The sequence below is a fragment of the Podarcis raffonei genome, chromosome 12 (assembly GCF_027172205.1).
Source record: "Podarcis raffonei isolate rPodRaf1 chromosome 12, rPodRaf1.pri, whole genome shotgun sequence".
NCBI classification, from domain to species: domain Eukaryota; kingdom Metazoa; phylum Chordata; class Lepidosauria; order Squamata; family Lacertidae; genus Podarcis; species Podarcis raffonei.
In genome coordinates this window covers 53,861,601-53,879,801 of record NC_070613.1, presented here as the reverse complement: position 1 = coordinate 53,879,801, position 18,201 = coordinate 53,861,601, and the positions used below count along the sequence as shown (strand labels likewise).

The following is an 18,201-nucleotide window of genomic DNA, read 5'->3' as shown; positions in this document are numbered from 1 at the left end:
GAATGGAAGTCCCAGACACAAACCATTATTTGTCTCTCCACAACAGAGAGTGAATTATGTGCATGCGTTCAGGCCACTCGTGATGTAGAATGGTATCTGCAAGTATTTGCAGACCTACAGATGCAAGTAACACTACCAGTAAAAGTTTACCTTGATTCCCAGAGCGGACTTGCTATCCTGTGTTCAGAGACCAATACGCAGCGCACTAGAGTCTTAAGGTTACGTTTACAGTTTGTAAAGAAACTAATTGCTGACGAAATGATTGTATTTGAATATGTTCCAGGTGACAATCAAATTGCGGACATTTTTACTAAAGCACTTCCAAAGGTTACACATGAAAGACATGTACAAAATATGCTTTATGTTTTTGTTCCACAATGATGAACCGCAGGGGAAATGTTGAATGGTTTATTTAAATGTAAAGGTTCATCATTGTTGCACCCGATGTGTATGTCTTTAAGGGGCCAGAGCAAGGGCCAGAGTAAGATAACGAGACCCAGCTTTACAGCTGTGAAATGTAGCAGGTGCTGCTGAGTTGTATTTGATTAAGGTGTGTCAGCATTTGGCTGTAGTATATAAGGAGCAGCACCTAGCTCTCCCATTACCCTGGGGGATGGGTTGGTGGTTGGGTCTGGTTTGGTTGTTAATGTACTTAGTGTAAAAGGAGTTTTTGTTTTTCTTATTAAAACCTAGTTTAAGTTATTTTTGAGTCCTTTATTTTTTAATGCATGGTCTCCCCAGCAAGCTCTCTGCGCTACTAAACTGCAAACAGCCAACAGTAAGCATGTGTGTGTGTGTGAATGAAACTGACACAATGTACACAAATCTGCACGGAATAGTTTTGTGCCTTCATGTGTGGCAGCTTTCCTCCTATTCCACTGCTAAAAAACAGGCATCCAAGTCTGGATTAAATATTAAAAAATAGGGTGATATTCAGTAAGTTTTACTCAAAATAGATTTAATGAAGTGAATGGATGGATCTAATTTAGTCATGCCCATTCATTTTAATGGGTCTACTTTGAGTAAAGGTTTGTTGAATACTACTGATAGGAAGTGACAATTTGCACCTGGTCATAGGATTCTCTACTATGGTGAGATGTTTTGTATTTCTCTTTCATTATAGAGATTATAATTTTACTATCATATAATTTTATGATTTATGATTATAATTTTACTATCATATAATACCATATGCATATGGCATTCCAATTTTAACCTATGGCTTCTTTTAGCCTCCTTTTTGGTACACAGCAACAGGTCCCAGTTCAGTACATTTCTTACACTGAAAAACCGATTTCACAAAACCTCCCGCCTTAGGAAAGTACATAAGCATAAATTCATGTGCAAACAAGTGATCAAATCCTATTAACCTTACTGGACACCCATGAGCAAGATTTAATACCAGAGATCTATAAACACCTGTGCTCAAACTTCCGGGAATATGACACCACTTGAATATATTGGTTTTATGTATTGTGAAGCAAGAGATTATTGTACTTTGTATTTCTTTGCATTCTCTGCCTTTTCAGATATATTCAAATGCAAAAGATACTGATTTGCCCTTCACAGGAGGCTGTTTTCCACTTTGACATTACGTTGCTTGTAGGATGTGGCAGAAGTAGCTTTCAGAACAGAATGTATGGTTGTCTCCTTTGGTTTAGTTTCATAAATATGCTGCTTTTCAGCTTTATAGCTCTTAAAGCTGCACGAAACAAGATAAAAATGGTCTTGAACAGTGATGCATATGGTTCCCAGGTCTGGATCATGGACATGTTTGGTTCAAGTAGCTCTTCTGACAACTCTCTTACCAGGGCTTTAATAACTCTTCACTAATGTGTTTGCCATTCTAATGATAATTTTAGTTGAGTTCCTGTAATGCCTTCAGATAAAGCAAAATACAGGACACGGGTGGCGCTGTGGGTTAAACCACGGAGCCTAGGACTTGCCGATCAGAAGGTCGGTGGTTCAAATCTTCACGATGGGGTGAGCTCCCGTTGCTCAGTCCCTGCTCCTGCCAACCTAGCAGTTCGAAAGCACGTCAAAGTGCAAGTAGATAAATAGGTACTGCTCCGGCAGGAAGGTAAACGGCATTTCCGTGCACTGCTCTGGTTCGCCAGAAGCGGCTTCGTCATGCTGGCCACATGACCCGGAAGCTGTACGCCAGCTCCTTCGGCCAATAAAGCGAGATGAGCGCCGCAACTCCAGAGTCGGTCACGACTGGACCTAAAGGTCAGGGGTCCCTTTACCTTTACCTTTAAAGCAAAATATGAAAAGGAAGCAAGTCCGCACACCTAAAGACCTATGCAGACATTTAATTCCTCCCTCTTTTGCTGTTCCAGTTGCCTTTTACAAGTTGGAGGGTGATACCCCAAAACGTACGTATCCAAGGGAGTGCCCCATGTGTTTCAGAACCCCAGTTTCCCCCATTTATTTCAATGGAGGAAACCAATATGTGCCCTTCTTCCTTTGCGTAACTATGCAGATTAGTGCCCTCCATTGAAATGAAGGTGGAATCTCACCTGAACTCAGGTCCACACCTGGAGTGAGATAAGTGTGTGTGAATGCTTAGTACAAGATCCTTACCTGATAATAATCAGAGGAATGAAATATACCAGGAAGGCAACTGTGGTCATGTAGGGAATCCAATAGGAGTCATCTGGCCAGGCAGCCCAGCACTGCACTTCGCCATTGGATAATTGCCGCTTCCCGAATATAATCAGCGTTGGAATTGAAAACAGGAAGGCCAGGCCCCAGGCAACTACAATGAGGATTTTTGCTTGCCTTTCTGGTCGAGAAATAAGAACAAGGTATTGTATTACATGTGCAGCTTATTCAAAGAACAGACCTGGATATTGAGGAAAATTTAGAGGGGTGAATGAGAGGCAATAGAGTTACTTAGCCCCAGTGTGCGGGGAAACTTAGCTGGTTGCATTCTGTGAAATATGAATGACTATCTGTGTTCTGTTTTAGGATTAAAATAATTAGGGATGGTTTATCAAATATATTACCATGCGGATAACTGGGAGCTCTGCCAAACACTGTCATCAGAAAAAAGCTTGCTGCAAGGTGTTTTTGAGATTTCAGGCAAAGAATGGCCAGCACAACAGCTGGGATTCATTCAATTCCAGGGAGCTCCAGAAACAACAAAACCCAAACAAGCATGGTCACCACTCCGTGGCAGAACTTCACTAGGCTCCATGTACAAAAGATCCCTGGTAATCCCAATTAACATGATTTCAGGGAAGCAGGAGAGATCTCTGCCCAGCCTTATCATCAGCACATGGTATTCTCAGGCAATCTTGGGGCCCAAGAGCCTCCAAAATGCCAGGGCCGGACCTGGAATAACCTCTATGTTTTGCGTGGACAGGCGGAGTCCCCAGATCCTGAGCGGTCCGTCCCCCCGTCATGTGGAATAACGACTCAAGACAACGTGCTATGGGATTAAATTGGCCACAACTTTATTAAATTTCAATGTGGGTAGACCTTGGCTCAGGCATTGGGCGTTCTCCCTCCCCAGTCCCCAGCCGGGGACCTAGGGAGCATCAGGGTTATCCAGTATGGGGGGGGGGATGGGCCGGCTCTGGAGAACATATGTTCAAGCAGAGATAGCCGCCCCCGTTATGCCGCCGCCGCAGGGGAGAGCAATGACGACCTTTCGTCATACGGTCAAAGCCTCCCTTCAGAAACCCCTTTAACGGGGAACCCTGGTATCACCGCCGCAAAGAGGAAGATGGACAAAAGGAGCCAAGTGAGGATTCCCAGGTAAGATCCTCCCTCTATTGTGTGGGCAGGTAATCCCTCCCCTACCTGGCCTGGTCTCCTTGGCAACGCTTCCCCCAGGTGGGATTGGACAACTGACTGAGGTAGGCGGAGACCTCCAGGTATCCCACCTGAGGGAAGGCAAAGCCAAGCCTATGCTGTTGGAGCCGCTCCAGATCTAGGGGCTGCGCGCGTCCACGCAAAGGGCGCCCCCCGTTTTAAGCGGGGAGCGGTCATTCTAGCTATAGGGATTTTCTTCTTTTTTTAAGTGATAAATTAAAAAAATGCTTCCATTTGAACTGTAGCAGTTTTACAAAGAAACTATTACATGATTTTGCCCGGTTTGTGGCGCATTCTCTCACCCTACTTTTAACAATGTGCACACTGCAAAGGCATGGCTATTTTCTGGGTACAACAAGGTTTAGGAATGCAAGTGAGGGAAGCAGGTGGCCCTCAATTAGCTCAGTGAATGATCTTTTTTTTATTTTTATAAAATTTTTATTGGTTTTTCAACATATAATATAAGACAATACAAACAACAAACACTAACAAACAAACATATAAACATGTATAATTTCATAAATTTTTTCATATACCCAATTTCAACGACTTCCCCATGCCTCCCTTTTCTGCATCCCTGTTTTAAATTTTTCCAGCAACCCCTGGTCTGAATTACTTATTAATTCCTTTCTTTAACCCTTTTCTTTCCTCTTATCCAATCATTTATCGCTGCAAATCTGCTATGCTTTAACCATGACATTTTAACACTCAATAATTTTACAAGAATTTTTAAGATAAAGTTTAAATTTCTTCCAATCTTCCTCCACCGTCTCTTTCCCTTGGTCACGGATTCTGCTCGTCATCTCTGCTAGTCCCATATAGTCGATCACCTTCGTCTGCCACTCTTCCAGTGTGGGTAGTTCTTGTGTCTTCCAATACTTTGCTAGTAACACTCTTGCTGCTGTTGTAGCATACATAAAAAACGTCCTATCTTTCTTTGACACCAATTGGCCTACTATGCCCAGGAGAAAAGCCTCTGGTTTTTTGTGAAAGGTACACTTAAGCACCTTCTTAATTTCATTATATATCATTTCCCAGAAGGCCTTAATCCTTGGGCACGTCCACCAAAGGTGATAAAAAGTACCTTCAGTTTCATTACATTTCCAGCATTTGTTATTGGGCAAATGATAAATTTTTGCAAGCTTGACTGGGGTCATGTACCACCTGTAAATCATTTTCATAATATTCTCTCTTAAGGCATTACATGCCGTAAATTTTATACCGGTGGTCCATAACTGTTCCCAGTCAGCAAACATAATGTCATGACCAATGTCCTGTGCCCATTTAATCATAGCTGATTTAACCGTTTCATCCTGTGTATTCCATTTCAGCAGCAAGTTGTACATTCTAGACAGATTCTTAGTATTGGGTTCTAACAATTCAGTTTCTAACTTTGATTTCTCCACCTGGAAGCCGATTTTCCTGTCCTGTTTGAAAACTTCATTTATCTGATAATAATGAAGCCAGTCTCTTACTTTAGACTTCAATTTCTCATAACTCTGTAATTTCACATTTCCACCTTCTTGTTCTACAATTTCCCAATATTTTGGCCATTTAGATTCCATATTCAGTTTTTTAACTTCCTTAGCCTCCATTGGTGACAACCACCTAGGGGTTTTATTTTCCAACAGATCTTTATAACGAATCCAAACATTGTATAGTGCTTTCCTAACAATATGGTTTTTGAAACTTTTATGAATTTTTACCTTGTCATACCATATATATGCATGCCAGCCAAATCTATTATTGAACCCTTCTAAATCCAAAATGTCTGTATTCTCAAGAAGTAGCCAGTCTTTCAGCCAGCAAAAAGCTGCTGCTTCATAATACAGTTTTAAGTCCGGCAGGGCAAACCCCCCTCTTTCTTTTGCATCAGTTAGTATCTTAAATTTTATTCTGGGCTTTTTGCACTGCCAAACAAATCTCGATATATCTTTCTGCCACTTCTTGAAACAATCCATTCTGTCCACAATCTGCAGTGTTTGAAACAAAAACAACATTCTTGGCAAAACATTCATCTTAATAACAGCAATTCGGCCTAACAAGGAAAGTCTCAAGTTTGACCATATTTCCAAATCTTTCTTAATTTCTGTCCAACATTTCTCATAGTTATCTTTAAATAAGTTCACATTCTTAGTTGTTAAATTGACCCCTAGATATTTCACCTTATTTGCTACCATTAATCCAGTTTCACTCTGAAACTTCTCTCTTTCCTCCACTGTTAAATTCTTTCCCAATACCTTTGTTTTTTGTTTATTTAGCTTAAAACCTGCCACTCGACCAAAAACTTGTATTATCTCCAAAACTTTTTTCGTACTAGTGTCTGGCTCTTGCAAAGTTAAAACTAAATCATCTGCAAACGCTTTCAACTTGTATTGTTTAGCTCCGACCTGAATCCCTTTTACCAGCTGGTCCCCTCTAATCATATTTAGTAAAACCTCCAGAACAGTTATAAAAAGTAATGGGGATATTGGGCACCCCTGTCGTGTCCCTTTTTCAATAGCAATTTCTTCAGTAACCACGTTATTTACAATTAGTTTTGCTTTTTGTTCAGAATAAATTGCACCTATACCAGTCTCAAAACCTTGGCCTACCCCCATTCCTTTGAGATTCTTTTTCATAAAACTCCAAGAGATATTGTCAAAGGCTTTCTCAGCGTCCACAAATATTAATACTGCCTTAGTATTAATATTGTTTTCAAGTAACTCCATAATGTCTATTATATTTCTCACATTATCAGATAAATGTCTTCCCGGGAGAAAGCCAGCCTGGTCTTTATGAATCTCACCCACCAAAACCCTCTTCAATCTTTTTGCCAAAATGTCTGCAAAAATTTTGTAATCCACATTAAGCAATGATATAGGGCGGTAGTTCTTAATCTGGTTCTTTTCAGTCTCAGATTTTGGTATAAGTGTAATATATGCTTCTTTCCACGATTCAGGTGCCTTCTTCCCCTCTAAAATTTCATTGCAGACTTCCTTAAACGGTTGAATCAGCCAATCTTTCAAAGCTTTGTAGTATCTGGAAGTCAGGCCATCTGGTCCTGGAGATTTTCCCAGTTTCATGTTTTGAATGGCTCCCTCTATTTCTTGCTCAGTTATTTTCTGGTTTAAAATCACTTTACTTTGTTCAGATATTTTTTGTAATCCATATTTTTAAAGAAATTCTTCCATCTCTTTTTCCTCCACCGGCCCTTGTGCATAAAGTTTTCTGAAATAACTCTGAAAGCAGTTTCTAATCTCATTTGGCCTAAAATGTTCTTTCCTTCAACCTCTAAGCTTGTAACCATATTCAGCTTTTGTCTCTTCTTCAGTTGCCATGCCAGAAGTTTCCCACATTTATCTGCCGATTCAAATGTCTTTTGTCTCATTTGCTTTATTTTCCATTCTATCTCCTGGTTCATCAATTCCATATATTGTTTCTGGTAGAACTTTATTTCTCTTAAAATTTCATGAGACTTTGGCTTTGATCTCAATTTCTTTTCACCTTCTTTTATTTTTTCCAAAATCTTATCTTTCTTTTCATTCTGTCTCTTCTTTTTTAAGGTATTCTGCTGTATCAGGAATCCTCTCATGACGGCTTTACTTGCGTCCCAAATTGTTCTTTTCTCCACCTCTGTTTTCAGATTTATCTCAAAGTAGTCCTTGATAGTTTTCTGGGCCTTTCTGTACACCTCTTCATCTCTAAATAGGGAGTCATTCATCCTCCATCTGAAGGAACCAGCTGTTGTTATGTTCATTTCCATCTTTACAGCGTTATGGTCGGAGCAAGTCTTTGGGCAGATTTCCACTTTTTTTATCTTAGGTGCCATCCCACTAGTTACCCAAATTTGGTCGATTCTGGTCCAAGTCATTTTTGCTTCAGAGAAAAAAGTTCCCTCTCTCTCCAGAGGGTTTCTTGTTCTCCAAATGTCAATCAAGTCCATATTATCTGTCATTTCAAAAAAAGTCTTAGGTAGTCTCCCATCCTTAGAAACCACCTGTCTTAGTGCTTTGTCCATATTTGTAGAGACCACTCCATTCATGTCTCCCATCATAATTACATTGTAATCCAAATAGTCCATTAATGTCCCATGTAATTTCTTGAAGAACTCTGACTTCCCTTCATTCAGGGCGTAAATCCCAATTATCAATAATTTTTCTCCTTGGACTTGTATTTCAATTGCCAGGTATCTTCCTTGTTCATCTTTAAACATCAACTTAGGGGCCAATTTTTCCTTAGCATAAATCACCACTCCTCTTTTTTTCACTTTGTCTGATGCGATAAATTCCTGTCCCAGTCTTTTATTAACAAGCAATTTTCTGTGTATTCTAGTCACGTGGGTTTCTTGCAAACAGATCAAATCCAATTGTTCTTTTTTTAAAATATGAAAAACCTCACGTCTTTTTCTGGGAAGGTTCAAACCGTTACAATTCCAACTTAAAAATTGTAGGGCCATATTGTTGTTTACTTGGTTACTCCTCCAACCGCCCCCAGCAGTTGTTCTTCCTTTGTTGGAGTTTGAAGTCCAAATGTCAGGTTCGATATATCCGCTAAGTCCTTTGCCTCAGTAGTCAGGTCCACCACTCCCTTCACAAGGTCCTCTTGGTTTCTTTCCAAAAACTGTTCTTTATCTTGCACTGTTTTTATTTTGATTTTTTTCCCTTTGTAGTTAAAAGACAAGCCTTGTGGGTACTCCCACCTGTATATTATGTTATTCTTCATCAACAAGGTGGTCAGGTCCTTATAGTGAGTTCTCGCTTCCAAGATATATTTAGGAATGTCCTTATAGATCTGCACAAAGGAATTTTCAATCTCCAGAGATCTATGGTATTGTAAATTTAGTATTTTATCTCTCTCCTCCTTAGATCTCAAAGTTATCAGGCAGTCCCTTGGATTCTTTTTATTTTGTCTTCTGCCCAGTCTAAAGGCCGTAACTATCTTGAATTCCTCCTCTTTCAAACTCACTTGCCAGAAATCCGAAAATTCTTTTGTGAGGAACTCTGCCAAATTGTCCTGCTCACTTTCTGGAACAGCTCTCAGTCTCAAGTTCCTCTCCTTTCTCTGAAGATCTATTAAGGACAGGGCCGCCTCATGCTCCTCCAGCTTTTTACAAACAGGTTCTAACTTTACTTGCGTGGATTCAGCTATGATTTTTGCCTCTTCAGCAGTCTTACGGATTACAACATTTTCTTCAATTAATTTATTTATAGTCTCTGTATTAGATGCAACACTTTTAGTATTCAAATCAAGCTTCTCTGATAACTCTGTTAATTGTTTAGAATTTTCTGTACCTTGCTTGGTCAAAGCTTCTAATGACTCATTAATTTTTAATAATGCTTGTGTCACTGTTTCCATCCCTTTTTCCTGCCCTTCTACCCCTGCAAGGGCTAAGCCTGATATGGAACCTCTTTTCCTTTGTGCAATTTTTGTTTTTGCTCTTGTTTTTATCTCATCTTCTTGGCCACTCATGTCCCAAGGTCGTTCCCACAGGAATTGTTTCCAAATGGAAAACTCCACTGACTTGCTCTTTACACTATTAAATTTTTCCTCAACCCTCTAGAGGGAGCAGCTCACAGTTCAAGGTACAGGGAAACAAAGAAAGAAAGAAAGAAAAATGTCCACAACTCTTCTAGTAACTTTCCACTAAAAGAGCTGTCAATTTGTATCCTCAGCCAGGCTCCCAACAGTAGCAAATAAAGTCTCAACTTTGTATCAAACTTGTAATGCACCAACTTTGTATCTAATCTCAGATGACAGTTTCCAGTCCCGGTGACTTAATCCTTTTTTAAAGCAGTCCTTTCCCAAGGGTTTAAAACAGTGGAGAAATTTTCCTTTCACCTCTTTCCAGCAGGTAATACTAGTTCAAATTCATCCCCCCCCCGCTCCTGCTGCTAAGGGGGGAGGTTCAGGTTCAATGTCTAGGTTAAATGGTAATAAAGTTATCTTCCGTCAAATTGCAGCTTGTATGTCGTTACTTTAGCTGTCATGCAGTCTGGGAAAGGCAGACTTCCTTATTTTAGCTCTTTCCCGTTTTCGGCCGAATTTTTAGGTTTTTTACTTTAGATCCCGAAGGTTTCCCAATCCTACTCACGGGTAGTTTGTAAATCCAAATGCCAGGAAGGAATCAGCGCTCTCCGTTATGGCGACGCGGCTTCACTCCACGGGCTGGGTAGCGACTCTCAGCACCGCGCTCTCACCCGATGCCGCTCCGGAGCCTTTAAAAAGGCTCCTTCGCAGTAACGGGGGGCGCTTCAGGTGCCCACCGAGTCTCCTTGTTCACAGGCTTCCGCGCCTGTGATTTTAGGGGTCCCCGCTTCGCCGTAGCGGTCGGACCCGAACTCGTGAAGTCATCTCCCTGAGCGGAGCTCAGCAGGAGACCGCCATTAAACGCTGGCGCCGACCGGAAGTAGCTCAGTGAATGATCTCAGTGAATGGGGTTTGTTTGTTTTTATTCCAGCAGGCATTTCAACTGAATTCTGAATTTTATAGAGAAGTTTCTGCACGTTGCTTTGAGATGACTGTGAGTAACTGGTATATAAATTGTTGAAACAAACAAACAAACAAATGTTATTTAAAAACCTACTTCCATTCACCACTGCCTGCAATTCCAGTGTTCTGCAGAACACAAAATCCCCAATTATGATTCATTTAATGCAATGTATAGTATTGTTAAAAGGTTTGTGGGGCCTGGAGTCCCCTTCTAATTCCAGAGTGCCAACAGAGGGGGATTTAGGGCATGGAGCCTGGGTAGCACCGGCCTGCAACTATGATGCAGAATGGAAGGCGAGAGGAAGGGGCACCAAATATTGGCATCTCACAGGGCACCCCTGAAATTTGAGACCCCAAGGTCACCCACTGCTGCCAGACATTGAATTTAGCATGTTAAAATACAAGTCAGGAGCCAGCTTGGTGAGTCTTTGGCTGGGACCAAGGGAGCGGCTCTGTGCCAGAGGGCAAATGGTCCCTCATTGGAGAAAAAGGAGAATATTGGGATGGAGTTTTTGCAGTGATGTAAGAACTGGCAATATTCAGCAAAAGGGAGAGAGGGTGAGAGGCATGTTTTGAAGCATGTTTTGATTTCTGCTTGAAATCTGGGCTGCGGCTATGGAAAAATCAAGACCTTTTTGGGGTGGCAATGTTCTGAACCCCTCAACTGCAGGCTCGGGTTATATATATGTGTGTGCGTAAATAAACCATATATCATAAAGACACCACAGTTTCTGCTCAGGAATGGGTTTCTGTGCAGTCAGTTTGAAACAGGACCCAACCCCCCCTTTTCTTCTTAGCATTTCTAAAATGCATAAACTTGAGCTGTTGAGCAAATGCATAACAAGAACACAGCTGTATAAACAAAGCTCTCTCCTTTATCAGTCACAGCAATGGATGACCTTGGCTGTTCCAGTGGAGTAGGGATGACATGTCTAGGTCTTATCTTACGTCCTGACCACACTCTGACGCACAGACCTAGTCCGGGAACAGCGCCAGAGTATGTTCTTGGAGTTGGTGACCTCTTGTTCCAAGATAAGAATATAGGAACAGGAATACCCTTTTATGGTCAGGAATACAGGAAGGAAAACCCTTTTATGGTTAAGAGTACCGGAGCAGGAACATCTGTGATGTCAACCTGCGTGTATAAGCTGACGTGCCTGCATTCCTGCGGAAGGGGGGAAGAGGGTGCCTGGAGGATATATATACTGCATGAAATCTCTCTTTCTTTGGACTTGCTGTGGACTGACCATGCAAGTGCCTTTCTGCTGCTCCGGAGAGCAGAAATAAAGAACTCTTTCTCTGAACCAACCTTCGGTGTCATTTGACTTCCTTCCTCCCTCCCGGGAGCAATGCAGACCCAATCGGTGAACTCCAATAAGGCTACAATTTCCCCAAAGGAAACACAGAACTTTATGAGTAAAGCGTGCCTGGAACCCCTGAGGTCTCACGCTGCTGTGAAGATTGGGGTGGGGTGTAACAGTCTCATTCATGTGCCATTATCACATTTTGTATTTCCCTGCCTTTCCTCCACACCAAAAGTAAACAGGGGAGAGCTGTGTGTGTTAGCCCGAGCTCCTTGGCTGAAGGGCAGAGTAAAAATCGACTTGGCAAGCACATAAACATAATTGGATGCCACAACACAGTCAATAATATGGTGCCACAATCACAAGAATGTTCACATTCTTTAGGATAATGTGATGTGGGGGATGCTGTTTTCATCAGCAGTCAATGTTCAGAATAACATTAAGTCTTGCCTAAATGTTTCTCTGCAGAGCATTTTTTCCAGATTTAAAAACCACTCTGTTAGTTGTCTTCCTAATAGCAAACCTTCCACTGTCCTGCAAAGTTCCGGTTGCAGTTTTTTACTGACACTGGAAAATATCATTTGCCTATATCTCCTACACAGGGACGCGGGTGGCGCTTTGGGTAAAACCTCAGCACCTAGGAATTGCCGATCGTCAGGTCGGCGGTTCGAATCCCGTTGCTCAGTGCCAGCGCCTGCCAACCTAGCAGTTTGAAAGCACCCCCGGGTGCAAGTAGATAAATAGGGACCGCTTTCTAGCGGGAAGGTAAAGGGCGTTTCCGTGTGCTGCGCTGGTGCCGGCTCGCCAGAGCAGCTTCGTCACGCTGGCCACGTGACTCGGAAGTGTCCTCGGACAGCGCTGGCCCCTGGCCTCTTAAGCGAGATGGGCGCGCAACCCCAGAGTCGGACACGACTGGCCCGTACGGACAGGGGTACCTTTACCTTTTATATCTCCTACACAGACAGATTTTTACTTTATTTTAAACTAATACTATGAAGCATTTCACTGGTATAAATGGAAGTCCCACAACATTTTAAATGACATGATTTAAGTTTCAGGGGCTCAAACCAATTAAATTTTTTGAATTCCCCACTGAATTTCCACCAGGCATAGTTTTCAAACATTTTATCGTTTTATTAATTTTTGGGTGCCTAATGGCCCTTTCTCACCAGAGTAAGAAAAAAGGAAGATATTCATTAAGTCAGATATCTGACATGATTGCAATAGTGGTTGTAAAATGCCAAAGGCCAACACCACAGATATTTGAAAAATGGCAAGGGGGTCTAAGAACAGGAATTAATAAACGAGTCTATTGCATTATTCATAGCAGTAAAATATTTGCTCTGAAAATGAAGTTGTTGCACAAAGTGTGTGTGTGTGTGTGTGTGTGTGTGTGTGTGTGTGTGTGTAACATGGGAGTGGGATAAATCTCTTACCTCCTTGGAAGAATTTCATTGGATACACAATGGCATGATATCGGTCTATGCTTAGTGAGACCAGGACATAGGTTGAAGCATACAAAAGTACAACCTAGAGCAGAAAGAAAGAAGTGACCATTTATTGGAGGGAAATGGGTCGTCAGAGCATTGGCTCAATTCCATTTTGGTGTTAGGGCTGGGCATGGCACTGAAGCTGCCATGATTGTATGGCTTGGGAGAAAGATGGCAGAGAGGGACCCTGCCCAATTCTCAGGGGCTGTTGTGACTGTTGGGCATGGTATCCTTCTCAAGCGTCTCAAGGGGGTGAGGGTTAGCAGGACTGTGTTTCATTGATTCCCTTCCTATCTCCATGGCCATTTCCAGAAAGTAGTCATGGGGTGTCCTGCCCCATGATGTCCTCCAGGGTTCTATCAGCTTGTCCCAGATGATATTTAACATCTGTATGAAACCTCTGGGAGCTGTCATTAGGAGATTTAGAGTGAAGTGTTGTCAATATTCAGATGGCACCCAGCTCTATCTCTCTGTCCACATGGATCAGGAGAAGCAGTCGAGGTGTTAGATCAGTGGTTGTTGGTGGTGATGGGTTGGATGTGGGGCAATAAACTGAAGCTGAATCCTGAAAAAACAAATGTGTTATGGGTTTTGGGGTCTTGTGTCTGGGAGGCGGAGAGGCAGCCTGACCTGAATGAGATTTCACTCCCCTAGAAGGAGCAGGTCCACCATAACTGAAGGCACAGGTGGACTCAGTGACTGTGTGTGCCTGTTTTCAGCCCCATCTGGTTCACCAGCAAGGCCCGGTTGGGACAAAGATGACTTGGCTATTGTGTAACAAAACTGATACGCAGAATAAACTTTTTTTTCTGCTTTCGTGCAACCACCTTCTTGGAAACAGAGTGATTTCTGCCCCCCCCCCCGCCCTAGGCAAATTGTTAAGCTAAGGAATAAGTACATCAAGAAACGTCAAGAGAGACATTTATCTATTCTCCTACCTGCAGATAGCGAACAATTCGGCAGACGAGATCAGGGGCCATGAAATCTCCAGTGAAGCGCCAAATTATATCAGTCATTATATTTATAAGGCCTGTAAAACAATCTATTAAAAATACAAAAAGGCACAGTTAGAAAGGAAGGAAAAAAGCAGCTGCTACAATGCCATTATCGTCTTCAATCCTATTCCCACCTGTTGCGATTGTGGAGATCAGTGGGTGGTAGCTGCCATGGGATAAAATAAGTGCTCAGATTAATAAGTACTTTTCCATACAGCATTCAGAAAAAAATTGCATAGGCAGTAAAACCTGGCTTAGTTACAGTGGTGAGAGTTCCTAAATGATTGGTGTAGGAACTCAAGAGAAGTTTGTAAGAGTCATGCGGTCTGAGCTGGCTCAGCTCAGACCTCCAGACATGTGTTGAGCTTGTCCGGTAGACTAGGGGAACAATGTCTTGATTACCTAGCCCCTCCCAAGGTGAGCTAAGTCTGGCAGAAGAGTATCTATGGTATTAACCCTTTCATGTTTGTTATATGAGGTTGGTTATCCCAGACTTACAAAGCATCTTCAGATCTGACTACTCTATGAAGCCAAGTCAGAGGTGGACGGGGTGGGGATGTATGCCTCCAACACACATACAGCTGCTGTCATAGAATCAAAGATTTGGAAGGGACGCTGAGGATCATCTAGTCCAACCCTCTGCAGTGCAGGAATATGCAGCTGTCCCATACGGGGATTGAACCTGCAACCTTGACATTATCAGCACGATGCTCTAACCAACTGACCTGAGTTATAACACCTGACAGGTCTCCTGAAAACAAGGCTTAGACTCTAAAAGTTCAGGAAACACTTGAGCACCTGGAAACCTTACCTGGGCTTGTAGCTGAGAAACAGTGCTAGCGGCTGTTTCTGTTCCACTTAAAGTTCATTGATTTTCAGTCAGGATCTAATGTTCACCCACTTTTGCCTCTGGCCTCATGCCCCACTGACATGCGGCCCTCAAAAGAAAACACAGCTCTCAGCTTAGAAAAGGTTCTATGTCCTAAATCTAGAGTGTCCTCTGGGGATACAAAAGCACACTGGGAGTTTTAAACGAAGATGCTCTTACACCAGAAGCTGAATTGGGACAGGATATTGGGCTACTTTTGGAAAGGGGCTTCATAAACTCTACCACACGCAGTTCATTTCTGGAGTGCAGCTGCGTAAATTGCCGCTCGGACCTCAACTTCTGGTGCTTCCCCTGCACCAAATCCCTAACCGCTGCCAGGCTCTCAGTGAAACACAGGGATTGTAGGAGATTTAAAACAAGAGTTAAAGAGAGAGTGTGAGCTGTGTGCCACTTTGCAGATTTAGCACAGATAGATAAATCATAGGTGTGACGCTGTTGTGTTTGAATTGTGTTTGATTGATGCCAGAATAGAACTGTCCTCGCTTCTGAGGAAAGAATATGTTCACATCCACACACAGTTGTTTGGGCCAGCTTTGATTTCTAATCTTTCGTTGCCAAACCAAAGTGTCAAAACTAACAGAAACTGCAGGAGCCACAGTCTTCATTTCAAAGAATGTAATTGTAATAAGGGACGTCAGTTGAATTCAGTGACCTTTAATATGAAGGATAGCTGGTCAGTTGATTGCTAACCTGTTAGACAAAATGTACCTGTTTGACGTGTGATGGCAGCGGGGAGCTGTTATTTGCTTCGGATAACAGCAGGATCATGAAAAGTATGCTACACAGAACACCATAATAGGTCATGGTTACAATCCTGTAGTCCCACAGCATTTTTAGAGCTGGATGAAGATAAGTGACTGCCTTAGAGTTATTGCTCTTTAGAGGAAACAACTTAATAAGAGGCAAGAGGCTGTGTATACCTTTAACACACATTCAAAACACTTTCTTTCCTTGAAGAATTCTGGGTACTCTAGTTTATCCCTCACAGAGGCAGGGCTGGTACCATCATTAGGTCAACCAGGCAGCCGCAGACCTCAGAGGGATGCAGTTTTATACTGGTTAGGTTTTGTTCTATCTTATAAAATCCTATGACATTTTACTTTTATTTTATATTCTGAACACAGTTTCTCAAAGCCCAAACTTATGAAAACTTACAGTGTTGCAAAAAGAGACTAATTGGCTTGGCAACTCTATTGATGGAGCATTCCCAAGCATCAGTGCTTGACCCGAAGGAATTGGTGACAAAACTTGCAAAGTGAGATTTTTGATATGCCTGGAACTGAGGCTTTTAAGACACTTAACATCACAATTTGCATGATCACTCAAAATGATTTGTGTGCTGGGACATTTTCTTTTGTGTTTGAGGAAGGCAATAAAAGATGGTTGCCTTACTTATTCTTGAATTGGAAGTTCTCAGCGCATTTCACAGCATAAAACACAGAATAAAACCACAAAGTACATAAAAAAGAATAAACCAAACCAATAACCCCTCTCCCTTCTGAAAATAAAATAAAATAAAATAAAATTCAAAGGGCATAGACTGTTAATCAGCCAAATGCCTAGCTGAAGAGGACTGTGGTGAACTATTGTACCTGTTGTAGCATTTTTAAAGGAGGACGGACTGAATTTGATTGACTTCCAATGCAGAGAATTACGAGTGTTGCTAGAAATACATTCTCATCTCATTTCTGGGTCAGTAATTAAAGATGTTCCTGCCATTCTGTGAGTTACAGACTGAGGAAACTCACTGAGAGGGACTGAGAAAGGCATTGGCTTAATTACTTTTGCCTATCTCAGGGTTAATTGGGCCACAATAAACTAGGATTGCTCCACTCCACCTGTTCCTGTGGAGTGAAAGGCAACTAAGAAAGAGAAAGGGTGTGTTTTTCTATCACTCCTGCTCATTCCAGCAGGAGCTGTTCAGCAGACGGTCTCAAAGGACTGTGTCCTTCATAGTGTCTTTACAGTGAAGCTTAGGACTTAGATTCCACCCCTCCTCTAGTCAAATACAGTCAGTAAGGCAGAGCCAATGGGATGCCTCCAAGGTGTTGTTTGACAACATCTCCCATCATTCCTGAACACTGGCTGATGGGAACTGGAGTCCAAAACCAAATGGAAGGCATCACATTCGCTAGCCCTGAAATAAGGAGTGGTCCTCAAATGCATCAAATTACACGCCCTGCCAATTCAGTTGGTCCAGATGAGCATAGAGATGAAGACACCTAGCCACAACAACGATGCATACAGGAATTTGTTGCGTGCATCTTTCTCTGACTGGGTCCCCTCACAAAATAAGCTATAATGCTTGGGCTGAAATCGCTTCCTCTATTAGCCAGCTCCATACCCTGCAAACAGGGCAACTGTGATTCAAAAAAACTTGGCAGCTAAGGGAGGGAAAGGGAGGTAACAGAAGGCTTGGGCAGGTTTGGCCCAGCCATGCAGTAGGCTGAGGTAGATGCGTTGGGTGATGGAACACCAAGAGGCAGCGACCCAATGGGTGCCCCACCCTCCCTGAATCCTCCTGTAACTGCTGGAAAAGGGGTGGCAGCCATGGCGGCAGCTCACAGTGAAATCTTCTGAGATCTTGCCACTGTATGTCTCGCCAGAGTGGTACATGCTCTAGTTATCTCCTGCTTGGACTACTGCAATGCGCTCTATGTGGGGCTACTTTTGAAGGTGACCCAGAAACTACAACTAATCCAGAATGCGGCAGCTAGACTTGTGACTGGGAGCGGCCGCCGAGACCATATAACACCGGTCTTGAAAGACCTACACTGCCTCCCAGTACGTTTCCGAGCAGAATTCAAAGTGTTGGTGCTGACCTTTAAAGCCCTAAACGGCCTCAGTCCTGTATACCTGAAGGAGCGTCTCCACCTCCATAGTTCTGCCTGGACACTGAGATCCAGCGCCAAGGGCCTTCTGGCAGTTCCCTCACTGCGAGAAGCCAGAGTTCCCTCACCTGCTTGGCAGGGGGTTGGACTCGATGGCCCTTGTGGTCTCTTCCAACTCTATGATTCTATGACTCTATGATTCTAAGTTACAGGGAACCAGGCAGAGGGCCTTCTTGGTAGTGGCACCCGCCCTGTGGAACACCCTCCCAGCAGATGTCAAAAAGAAAAACAACTACCAGACTTTTAGAAGACATCTGAAGGCAGCCCTGTTTAGGGAAGCTTTTAATGTTTAATAGGTTATTGTATTTTAGTGTTGTGTTGGAAGCCGCCCAGAGTGGCTGG

The 18,201-nt window shown here is 42.6% G+C and overlaps 1 protein-coding gene across 1 annotated transcript in view; it reads right to left on the bottom strand.

Moving 5' to 3' along the window:
* Positions 1 to 18,201, bottom strand: part of NPSR1 (neuropeptide S receptor 1) — a 90,554-nt gene that overhangs the window by 16,966 nt on the left and 55,387 nt on the right. The window contains exons 3-5 of the mRNA XM_053409553.1: positions 14,023 to 14,126; positions 13,031 to 13,124; positions 2,584 to 2,785 (exon numbers count right to left, since the gene is read on the bottom strand). Of these exons, the coding sequence (XP_053265528.1) occupies positions 2,584 to 2,785; positions 13,031 to 13,124; positions 14,023 to 14,126 (400 nt within the window). The remainder of the gene's footprint in view (positions 1 to 2,583; positions 2,786 to 13,030; positions 13,125 to 14,022; positions 14,127 to 18,201) is intronic.